At 41.2% G+C, this 12,854-nt stretch overlaps 1 protein-coding gene across 1 annotated transcript; it reads right to left on the minus strand.

Moving 5' to 3' along the window:
• Positions 1-1,788: 1,788 nt before the first annotated feature.
• ENOSF1 (enolase superfamily member 1) lies at positions 1,789-11,107 on the minus strand. The gene is given in 9 exon segments (XM_074897471.1): positions 1,789-1,926; positions 2,118-2,266; positions 5,814-5,853; positions 6,465-6,611; positions 6,905-6,918; positions 7,743-7,793; positions 8,222-8,252; positions 9,282-9,364; positions 11,044-11,107. Coding segments are annotated over 9 exon segments (717 nt in total).
• Positions 11,108-12,854: the final 1,747 nt, after the last annotated feature.

Raw genomic sequence — 12,854 nt, forward strand, 5'->3', positions numbered from 1 at the left:
CTCACCTCGACTATTCTTATATTCTAAAGCCACCTAGTTTGGATATTCCAGGTGTCATCTGCATTAATGATACCTCCCAGCTGTAGGTTGTCAGCAACTTCTTACCATCTGCATACTTTTATAAGTTAAATGTTCTTGAGTATATTTACAGTCCTCTAAAGTACAAGAAAATGGTTTGGGTTGCAAATCCACTTACAGTTCTGCCTACACTTAGCAAGTTAACTTCATTTTGCTGGAAACCACTTTATGTAATGTGTCAGATGAGGTGGAATCTGCAGGGCATTTTAGCAAGTGTAGCCAGAGAGGATGTGAAAAAAAATGTTGGCCTCAGGGCTTGACTAGTGGGAATCTGCAGTCTCAGTGTAGTTAACCAGGACATGAATACCCAGCCAAGAGAAGAATTTAGAATGGGAATCATTTACTTCCTTTCATAAATTAAAGAGCAGTTAGTCCCATCAGTAGGAAAATTAAAAAAACCCTTTGAAGTATTACCTTTATGAAATGTGACAAATGGTCTATTCTCAGATAGGAGTACGGACATACGTAGATACTTAAATGGACCAATATATATAACTCTGGAAGAGTTACTGCGTTTCAGTATTGGAATTAACTACAACTTCACTGTTCCCCTTTATCAGCACAATTTACTACCAATAGGAGTTGTTGAAATGAAGCTTGTACCTTGAAGTCCAAGAAAGTTTATGCTGCTCAAAAGATCAGAAAGATATAAAAGCAGTCTTTACACAGCAGACTTTAATGTGAATAAAAGTGAAAAGACACATATTTTAAATTAATAGGCATAAGACTTCTATGATTTCAAGAAAAAATATGAATATTCAAAAAATTTGAATATATAGACTTAGGAGGTACTCAAGGAATGTTGATTTGCAGAATAGGAAGACTGTTCACTGCTGCAAAGATGACTAGTATGACTGCAGACTGTATTCAGAGCAGTATTTTAGACAAAACATGGGACATTGTTAGATCCTTGTGGGAAGCTGTGAAAGGAACACATAGGCTTACTGGAAGAAAGGGGTGTTCTTGGACTTCGTGAAGAAAGCTGTCCCTGCAGCTCCCTGTCCCTTGCACCCCTCAGCTGATGACTTTAAAAATAAAGCTGTGCAGGTGGCATTAGAAGTCAGTTCCTTATGAGCTCTGTGTATCCATAGCATTTCTGAGTCCTTGCCATTTATTCTGCTGACTGCCACACTCATTATGCCTCACAATTTGGCCTTGAAGAGTTTCCTCTCTTCTGTTACTCCTCCTCTGAATGCATCCTTCTGTCATTTCCCCATTTTCCAAGGGTACTTCAATCGACTTGGAGATAGCAAAGAACTTTCTTACTACTTTGTTCAAATATCAACTCCTTCTATGTTCTAGCTTCTTAGACAAGCTCTCGTAACTCATATTATTTTTGATGTTATGATACATTGCAAAAGTGGCCTTACTGAAATACCAGAAAGAATATTAGTTATCTGGTCATGATAGGTGAGGGATCAGAAAAGAAGGAACTATTTCTGAATTTTGAGACTAACACCCACCTGATTAGCCATCGAGATCAGTAGTCTGTTAATTAGTCTGACTTGAGTTTGCCGCCATAGTGACTGGCATCTGTGAAGTGTCTGAATATGGAATAGAGCCCAGGTTCCAAGTGCCTCTATCAAATCCACCAGCTGTTCACTTTCACCTGCTTGAAGTTGAATCCACACTTCTAACTTCCCTGTGTAGCCCACAGACTTACAGGGTAACAAGACAAGTGCATGCTGTGACTACCATGTAGCAACATCTTTAAGAATAAAAAATATCACCATAGGCAATTGCTACTGGAGTAATCTGTATAACTAACCTGCTTTGAAGGCTTTCAGATACTGGGATATAATCAAATATCAAGTGCTGGACTAATTCACAGAGACTTGCAAGTCCATACTAGAAAAAGGTAGTGCCCAGTACCATGACATCCACAGCACTTTGGTGCAGCCCTACAGCATGAGATGAAACAAAGAAAATTATAGCAGTGCATGCAAGCTTACACTTAGAAATCACAAGCATGACAGCTGAAGAAACTGGTCAGACTAGCTTGGAGGGTGGGGAGAGAAAGATTGTCTCATTGCTGCTACATTTTGCAGAATCTTACTCTGGAACTTTTTGGCCATCAGCAGCACAGACAAGTTTTCATTAACACTTCCCAGCCTTCAGCTGTCAATTTGGAGATAACTCAAGGCCTTAGCTTGTAGAAGCGGTTTAAATATCATTCTGTTGAGCCAGTGTACCGGAAGAAAAAAAAAAAAGACCTGAAGTCTCACAAATTAACATCTTACAAGAGCTGCTGGAAACTCATATAAAATCATTTGTACAGTGTCCCTCCTGTGTGTCTCAATAAATCCAAATTATTTTAATTACTTCATTTAAATGAGAGATCACATCAGAATATGAATGAACTTCAAGGATGTTGCCAGTATTAAAAATAATCCGTTCATACGTGTAATGTTAAGAGCACTACACCTGACACAATGACTTGAGGTACACTGAAAAAAATCACTGTGTGCCAAATGATATAGTCTTGCTAGAATGAGTTTGGAAATTACCGCCCCTTAACTGGATGTTGAACAGCATAAGTGAAATTGAAGCAAAAATGCCAAGTGAAAATGGCTCTTCCATTCCAGGACAAGGAGGGGGGCTTGACCTACACAAAAGCAGCCGAGTTTGTAAGTGAAACCATTATGTAATGCTGGCACAAACTGATCAGGCGCTTTGCCAGGTAACTGCCTCACAGACTGCCTCAAAATCTTTTTAGGATTTAGACTCCTTTTGGAGCAAACTCACCCCCCTCTGGTCACCCAACTGTGTCCCCCAGGCAGGGACTTGAGGTACATTGGGGACTGGACCGTCTTAGCCCCACTTGAGCATGCTCAGGACTGCATAACTTTGGGATGTACTTGCCTATGTGAATGAGCAGTTATTCCCATTTGAGACAGCTAAAGTGAATATAGCAGTGATTCTGCTGTAGGAAATCATTCCTTCTGCAGACCAGTCCAGCCACATGAGAGATGGCCTTGTAGACAAGATACACTTGAGTAAGAGTCAGGATTCATTCTACCTGTGCTACCAGATTTCCTGTCTGGAGATTGGCTAAATTGTTCACACAATTCAGGCCTCACATTAATTTTCCATGTCTGTAGTACAGATAATAGTACTCCCCTTATTCACAGGGGAATTATGTGAATAAATACATTAAATGCTCATGTGGTTCTCAGATGTTATGGTGAAAAGAAGAAAAAAGGCTGTACAAACCACCAAGTAAAGCCAGTACTCAGGACTGGCCTTTACTTTGTAAAGCAATGCTATACTAATGGGTAATTCAAATCCATTCTAATAGATGTTCAGTATAAAACACTCCCCTCCCCAGATTGTGTCCCATCTACTGGTAGACAACAGCTGAGAGCGAGAAGTACAATGAAATATGTTGGTAGCAGGGCTTGGCATGGGAAACTGGAAGCGGAGAAACTATGCTGATGCAGTCACTGTTCTCTCCAGTTGCTGCAGAGAACTGAGAATTTAATTCACATTGTTTGGCTCTGTAGATTTTGTGTCAAGACCTGGGAAAAGTATGGATGCAAAAAAAACCAATTTAGGTTGGAGACTGGTATTCTAAAAGGTACCAGCCTGTCTACTGACACTTTGCTATTTATGATATATCTGAGAATTAGTTCTGGTCTTTGGACTCATTAAAAATATTTCATATGAAAAGTATTTAAATACAGCTGATGGCAGTGATTTACTACTAATGCTAGCAATGAGTTTCTTTGGGGGAAAGGAAAGTTTCAACCTTATAAAATAGCTCCATTATATACCAGCCAAATTCCTTGTAAGGCCAGACAGGGCACTGAATGCACTGACAGGCCTCACCCTGACCTGTCTCACCTGGGGCCCACAACCTCTCTCTGCCCATGGGCTGTAGTTTCTGCCTGGGCAGCGTTGCGGGTGTGCCTGCTTCCAGCTGCGGTACAGGTGTGCACGTGTCTGGTCATGGACCTATGGCCCAGACTGGCCCTGTGACCATGGCCTTGCTCTGCCATGGCCCTGCCCAGACACACCTTGGGCTATGTCTGACCTTGGTTCCCCCCACCAGGCCTGATCCTGAACCTCATTCACACACTGCTGGCCTGGGCCGGGCTTCAGCCTTCCCCCTCCTTGTCCCCAGGGAAGTGCTCAGTGCTCTGGGCTGGGGCCACCCCACTGCCCCCCACCAACCCTACTCCTGACTGGAGGCGTGATGGGCCTGGCGGGGAGGCCTCTGCCCTGCTGCCCACATGGGGAACCCCTGCAGATCCTGGTCCCCTGGGAGCAGCTGGCCTGTGTGGCACCCTGACAGTTATCTCAGGCTGTCTCAAGCCTTAAGCCAGCACCTCAGAACCAGGCTCATGGCTGTACAAGGCCTTGCCTTACAAACCTGGCGTGAACCCCTCACAGGGCCATTTTGGGGCTCTTTCCCATTTCCCTGTCCCTGCCCTGGATCTGTGTCTCCTGGAATGCCCCGACCCCCCTCAGCAATTAAATCACACTTCATCAAGTGCCATCTGAGCCCAGATCTCTGTTGGGTGGGAAGACAACATGCCTCCAGGGGGGAGCTGCCACCAGGGCACTGAGGGCAGGAGTGGCCTTGCTGGCCCTGTCCAGCCTCATGAGAGGTGTCCCCCCACCCCCATCTGCCCTCGGGACCATCTCAGCTCAGGCCATGATCCCCAGTCCCTGCATGAGCTGCTCCCAGGTGTGACCATCTCCCATCGCATTGTCGCTGTGCCAAGCCATGGACCTCGCTGATCTGGACCTGATGGCCCAGCTCACCCTGGGTCTGACTTCATGAACGTGGACAGTCTGTCAGTCACTGGGCTGTGTCTGACCCAGGTCCCTGTCACTGGGCCAGACCCTGCCCTCAGAGCTGTCTCCTCACCATGACCTTGGCTGGGAACCTTCTCGGTTGAGCCTGGCTTCAGCCCTAGACACACCCTGCCGGCCATGCCCAGCGCTCCCTGCACCCCTGACAGTGCTCCTGGTGCCACCAAGAGAATAAACTACAGCTGGCTAACAGCATGGTTTTCTGGGATTTTGATCTTTACAGATGAGTTAGTGCAGCACAAATAGAGTTGATACAAGAAGAGGAGCCAGGAACCTCTCCAATCTAAAAACTATTCCTTCACAGAGCCACTGCAAGGTCATGCCTAAACATGCGCTGCTTTGCTGAGCAAAAAACTCACTTGCTTAAGCACCAAAGCCACAGAGCAAAATGGGAACTGCGATAATTATCCCCGGGCTATAGGGAATATCAGCTTCAGCAGCCCTGCAGCTCTCTGCAGACCACATTGTTCAGCCTACATTGCTCTGCACAGATGTCATCTGAGTCATCTCATGAAGCTGCAGTGCGCTCCACGGAGAAGCATGGGCTTACCCTTTGTACCTTGCTTCTCTACCTTTCATATGGGCAATCACGATCATGGATGCATTCTTTCATATTTCTCACTGATGCAGGAATATGAAATTTTAGCAGTTACTCTCATAATAATAATTTTAAAATCAATTATTTCCAGGTGGTTCACAGAAATTATGTGTGGGAAGAATGAACCAGGGAAATAAGGTGAAGGGAGGCAACCTTAGAAGGGAATAGCTGAAATAGATACCAAGTAATTTTCAACTGTATTTAACTTTAGTGAGAAACGCGAAGGAATTTTGGCACCAGCTCCTAAGGTTATGCAGTAGCTGTATTAAACAAGTAGTAATTAGGAAAAAGCCCAAAGCACTTATACATATACTCACATGTTCTCTGCTTGCCACACAAATTCCTAATAGTGCTAAGGCCTGCAAGGAAATAACAAACATTCGAGACTTGCCTCTGGTTTTTAATTCTCAACGGTGTTACTGAGTAGCATAAAGGATGGAATAACAGTTGATTCAGTATACTGTTTTCTACACATTTTATAGAAAATGTAACACACATTATAAAACTTTTTATTGATTCTTTTTTCTGCTTTCTCTGCTCCACAAGCAGTGTAAAGAATTATATAGCAGGGTGTGTGGAGCAGTAAAGAAATGCACATACTGTACATATGGGGTTTTAACAGTGCTGATAAGTATAGTGTGTTGGGAGCACAAATTCTGAACCAAACTTCCAATTTCACTGGAAAACACACATTTAAAAAAAAAAGTCCATTCACGTTTCATACTAAATGTTGTCTGCCTTCCGCATGCAGGCATTACTGTCCTTTTATGTATTTTTTTAGAAACTAACTATTTCCTTTTAAGGTAATACAGATGCAGAATGGGCATCAAGGTCCTGTAGAAAATACATTTAATGGTATTCTGAATTCAGCCTGAACTCTGAGTATGTGAAGGAACAGTATCAACATTACACTACAGTACTGACTGGAGTCACTGCATTATTACTGAAATAAAAAAATCAACTCTCCAACCTTTGAAATGGTGGCATGTCTCATCTGGACATACATATCCTCATCTGGAAAATCTGGCTCCTTAATCCACAAGGGTTTAAACTCGGCTGGTTTAGTGATCCATTCTATTGCTTCTTTTATTTCCTATTGTTGGTTTGCATCCAGCATCTGGGGATAAGGAAAATAAGAATCAAATACACTGAAGGATTCCATTGACTATTTTCTGTCCAACTCTCATAAAGAGAGCTGAAAAATTGATATGAAGTAGAAATTCAGGAAATAGAAAGGAAATGAAAAGCTGGAATTGCCATTCTGTCTGTATTGTACTTTTGGCCACACTTAGGCTCTGAGTTGCAATGACTATAGCAATATCCAGACTAGGTTTGAAGCAAGCAGATCAGGAGCTGTAGGAAGTAGAGCAGAGTATTCTGTGGGAATGAGTATATCTTGGCAGCATATACTTGAGTAAAGCACCCTAAAACATGGACATGTCTGCCTGAAATTTTCAGCAGAAAAGCTTCTTGACAAAAAAAATACAGTAGTTTAAATGAGTTTCTCAGCACTTTTCTCCCACACAAGGGAGAATTTTTCTCCCTACAAAAAGTGAAACATCTGAAAATGACACCACAGTTCCTCTGCAGGTTCTTCGGGTCCTTGCCATCCTGTATTCACAGAGTTCCTGGTTCAGCATTCCATTATACATGGCATCCAATGAAAGCTCCATGCTGCACTGCAGCACCTAGAGTAGGTCAGCTGCTGTGGCGTGTCGGGGAACACATGGGGCAAAGAATCCAGCCCATAGTGGTCAACACAGTAACATTTCCAAATCAAAGTGTGTGACTTCCATTTAATTATTCCTTTTCATTCAAATATTTTCATTTGAAAAACTTATTTTCCAGATTATTTTTGGCTGAACGTCAGTGAAAAAATACTAACAGAATTTCCTCTGGAAGCCTTCCTGGATATAAAAGGCACTTTAAATCCTCTAGAAGACCATCCTGGAAGTGGGGTTCCCCTGCAGACTTGAATATAAGTTCTGGCACAGATATACAGGATAAAATTATTAGTAATACCTCTGCTTTGTTCATGTCCAATACTGCTCTTTGTTGATATATATCAACATTTGCTGCCATCATTATTCAGGATTTGAAGAAGGAAGAAAAAAATATTCGTCAAGAAATGTATATAATGAGAGATATTTCATCTAATAGTTTTAAATAGAAAATAATATAGTATAGTAGCAAAAAGTGATATTCGCCATTATTTTGTCTGGGCTAAACATTTCTCATATAAATCTACATCTGCAAATATCATTCTGCAGATCTGCACCCACCTTTACTTTGAACCTAGATGTGTATTTGGAACGAGATATAGATCACTTCTAAATGATTAATGCAGCAGTAAACTGGAATCCATAAACTAGAATTCAAAATTTCAGCATCGCTGTCTTACAGAAAGAACTTTCTTATTACTACTCTTCCCTTGTGAGTAAGATGCATTCTACTCTGAAAATGAAACAGCAATGTTTTTTTCATAAATCAATGGAAACATGTTTATCTTCATTTGTGATCAGCCCTCAGCTTTGCCGTACCATTACTGTTTTCCTGCAATGCAGCATTATGCAGTAGTAGACGGGGGAAGTGTCTGAGAGATATACAGAAGCAAAGTCATCACTGCCCATATCATTGACCTGGAAGAGTTAGACTAGGTCTAATCCATCTGTTCAAAGCACAAAACACAGAAGAATAACACTCAATACAAGTGTTTACTGTATATTGTCCAGCCTTCTCTCAAGGCTTATGTGAGTAACTGCAAGCAATGATACATGTCCAAGTAACAATATCACACTGAATCTAGAATAATATTAATTTACACATTTTCAGAATAAGTTTTTTATTTCTTTTTGGGAGGTGGCAGAAAACCATCAGAAAATTAGATCAGATATATGGATAACATCCAGCTGAACCAAAATCCTCAACCCAGCTAACTGTAACATATAGTAAATTTTTCCAATCCAGGTATGAACATGCCATGACTCGGCAACACTGTTTCTAGATATACCAAAACATATATTTCCCAGAAGATAAATCCCAGCTGTATTAACTAAATCTGGCACCAATTAACTGTCCAAACCTTTCACAATATTTTACAGAAAAACAAGCACATGCAACTCTCTCTAGCATTAAGGATGCTGCTTTATGAAGGAAGCTAAGGGCCCTCTGCTGCTGACAGAGTATCCCTCAAAGCCAAGGCAACCAGAAGTTATAGAAGAAACCAGCAATTATCAGACTTTTGAGGTTCATGTTTTCTGTGAGGGAGACATCCCCATTTCTCATCTATGAAGTTACTGCAGGTCAAAGGCACTGTGCTTCTGAATGTAGTTATCCAAGCACAGATTTTATGTGTTTTCATTAACCCTCTTAACAATCACACTTTTGATTAATTCATATCACTCTCCTGTGTATCTCTATGTGCATAAGATCCTTGCTTAAACCAACACAGCTGCACCCATGCAAACTCACTGTTATACACAATATGACAACATAAAGAGATTTCCATTTCTACCTTAATACCTTGTTCTCAATACTCATATTCCTTAGGTATATCCTTGGCCATAGACAGGACTGTAACACTCTGCCTTATTGTGGAAATTACTTAAATGGCATTAGGCCTGCTTTTTACCTCACCAAATAGATCTGCAATGTTATATTTTTGCTCAGTCCAGCAGAACTTCTAAGTATTTGGGAGCATGGAGTGAGAACTGATTATTGTCTGTTAGCATTTCCCCACTTCACATGTCACTTAAAATCTTACTATTATAAGATCAAACATTCAGACCTGTTTTAATTGCTGCTCTGAGTGGCCCAGACAGACAGAGGATCTTGTATAAGCCGGATATCTGTGCTGTAACATTTGCTGTTCTGAAGCAGATGAGGATGATTTCAAGTCAGGCTGTATTCTAGTCAGTGGAGGATTATTTTGTTAAATAGTACTTTTTTTCCTTGAAAGTCATAATTTTAATCAAATAGATCAATTTTGTTCCATAAGCCTTTCCCATTCTTCCTAGCTATTTCATTGCAAGAGAACTGCGAACCAGGTAAATCCCTGGAAGAAGCAGATAATAGCACAATCCCCTTGCTAATCCAAGACACAGAATTATATAGCAAAAAGTCACCAATGTCCGTCACAAACCGACTATCTGGCTTTGTGCTCCTGGAACACATGAGAAGATGCTAGCAAGCAACAGGCTTCATCTCACACAGTCCTCTTCCCATTCTCTAAGAGATGCAGAGTAATGGTTTACATCAGGTACAGATCTGTTTAAGCTCACTCCTTTCCTTTTTCCAAGCAGGCCATTTTGCTATTTCTGGAGAGGAACAAGCATAAATGTCAAATTACACTGGAAAACAACTTCTACTCATTCTCCAGTTTTCATCATTATGGTTGTCCCTCCAACCTGTCTTAGTCTCACAGGCTGATGGTATATTAATGAGTGAGCTACTCCTACCAAAACTGATGAGACAGCTCAAGGATTAGGAAGAGTGGAGAGTATCAAAGCCTAGCTTTGAAAGAAAGATGACTTACCATGAGCAATATATCTGAATCCATGCAGAATAGCAATTGTTTGGCAACCTGACTGAAGTATGACATAAAATTAAAAGAAAAAAAAAAAAGAATAATAGAACAGTATGATGAAAAAAGTAATGCTGATCACTTGAGGAATGGCTGTTAAACTTTTCCCTATTTCTCTGAAGCAAGCAGGTAGTTGAGACAACAGATATTCTAAACTTTCCCCCCCAACCACCTCATCAACCTGTGTTGCACTGCCAAACGTGTGTGTGCCTAATTTCATGGCTGTGAGTAGTTGATAATCAGTCCTTTTCAACTTTCTTTTAAGCAGGAGTAAAAAACTGAAAGTCAGGTCACACTTTTCACCTGTCAAATTAAAACAGAGAAGCACCCCTATTGTCACACCTCCTGCCCTCAGGAAAGAAAAAAAACAGGTTATTTTAGAACAGGCTCTTTTAGATCTTAATACTGAACAGAATTCCCCCAAAATGACTGATCACTTCAGCAAACAGATCAACACATGAGGCTAGCAGACAGTGGTAGCATACAGTTTAATTAATGAGTTTTCAGTAAGGAGTTATTTTTGGGAAAAAGCCCCCAGCAATCAAAAAAATTAAAACAAAACCCCAGTTATCCAGACTTAAAGAAAAGCAGCTCCTTGGCCAAATCATAAATAGAGACCCACAGATTAAAGCACAATCTTTAAGTACACAGCTTCCTATTAGCAGTAGCCATCAGTTCCCCCTGCCAGCTATGATGCTACAGCCAGACAATACAAGCTGTACAGCTTCCCCAGAAGAGGAGCTAGTTTACATCTCTGCATGAGGGTAGACACATGAAGAGGGTATGTTAGGAAGGAAGGACATCTCTGAGTAGAAAGTAACACCCACCACCAGGAAAACAGCTTCTGTCTGAAATGACCTGTAAGACCATTTTAGTTTGGACACCAACTAAAACACGTACTCTTCTACAGTTAAAAACAATAGGACCCAGTTGCCTTTAGACTGGAAATATAACAAGATTTCCTTACCATGTCGACGAGTAACTTCCACATAAACTAGAAAACAAAACAGATTAAGTAACTGGAACCGCATGGATGCCATAAAAGAGATAATCTTTTTTCTTTATGAGGGAGTGTCATGAAGTGCAAGTATGTTTACATTTGGCACACAAAATTCATTACTGACACCAAAGCAATGTGGTACTCATCCCCAGGCAAGAACGTTTGACACTTTCACCCGAAAATCATTAAGGATTGAGCATCCATCTTAACTTGGTTTCATCATGGAAGCAACATTGGTGGGGTGATTATAAAAAAACCCCCCTCTTCATATCAGCTATCAGAAATGGTGACCTTCCCTTTAGCCCCCTGCCTTTCTGGAAATCATCATCATACAAACTACCCTTTCAACATATGTCTCTGTGATTTTTTTGATGAACCTCTTTTTTGGACTGTATATTACGCTCTTGGACTTTGGCAAGCTGAAGGTTGCTGATTGCTTTCACAGGCAATGGCACATGAAGGCTCAATCTAACAGAGCAGAAGTGAAGAAAAGAGTGGATGCTGGTGACCTGAGGCGGTGGGACTCAAGCCCACTGTCCCCTGCAAGCTCTGCAGTCAGGGTAGTGCGGTGGCCTGTCCCAAGCAATGAGGTACATTAGTGTGCACAGCGGCAACTCCAGTCAGTGCTAGCTACTAGGTTGTCTTCTTAAATCACAAGGCTGCCAAACAGCAAGCACATTCAACCATGCTTGTCAGGATATGGCCACAGCAACACTGTACCAGGTATTATTTGTCCTACTGCAGGGGTCTGAAGTGATAGATCTGGACTAGGCCTCCACCATACAAGGGTTTTAAGCTCAAAGAGCAAAAGGCCAATTTCTGTCATAACCTGAAGGTTTACCTGGTCTACAGGCATGGAGAGATCATGGTCATGGGTTTGCAGGATTCTCTGATATGCATAGACACAAAACTTAAGTCTCTAAATTTATCTACTTCATTACAGATTACCACAAATACTGAAAAACTCATTGCAAGCAAGTACACTACCACAAAAATCACCACTAGCAGACATACCTGTGATTAATAAAATTAATATGAATTAATATATATCTCAAGCTATTACAAATTACTATCCGCAATCAATAATATATTATCAATCAACAGTATGGTATCAATCAATAATAGCATGAATCAGTATTGTAGTGTAGCCAATAGCAGCAGCAGCCAAGTAGCTTTATACTATTACAGATTACTACAGTTTATTATTAATGAAGCAAGTTTATCAACAACATAACAGCAGATATATTTATGATAGATTACTTATATGAATATATATAATACCAATATGAAGTGAATTAGATTTCAGAAGGAGTCAAACCATCCCAAAACCAAGGAACAAACAGGCCTCAGAGGGGGACCAACCACCCCCAAAAGAGGGGAGGACAGACTGAGACAATAAGACAGCAGGCAGAGTCTCACTTCCAAAATAATCTGCATGACATACTCTGGCTTCAGACAAGCATCCCTGGGGAGAGCTCGTAGAAAGTTCATGTGGGATTCAGCTGGGAAGTTCTCAGAGAGAGGCTCCATTTTGGATAGAAATAAAGTCATTTTTGTATCACAGAGACATATGAGGGAGGAGGACATTGAGCACCCAATAGATGATAGTAATTTCTGTTATTCACCTGTAACAGCCAATAGATTATGCTGTTTTCTGTTCCTTCATAGCAATTTTATTTTTTTCAGACTGATTTCCACATGATAAATTGCTGCTACAGTCCCTTGGTTTGTGCTTATCAGTGGTGTCTGTGGATATCTCTGGTTTCTAGGTAGCCCGG

Source organism: Athene noctua, chromosome 2 (genome assembly GCF_965140245.1).
Source record: "Athene noctua chromosome 2, bAthNoc1.hap1.1, whole genome shotgun sequence".
Classification (NCBI taxonomy): domain Eukaryota; kingdom Metazoa; phylum Chordata; class Aves; order Strigiformes; family Strigidae; genus Athene; species Athene noctua.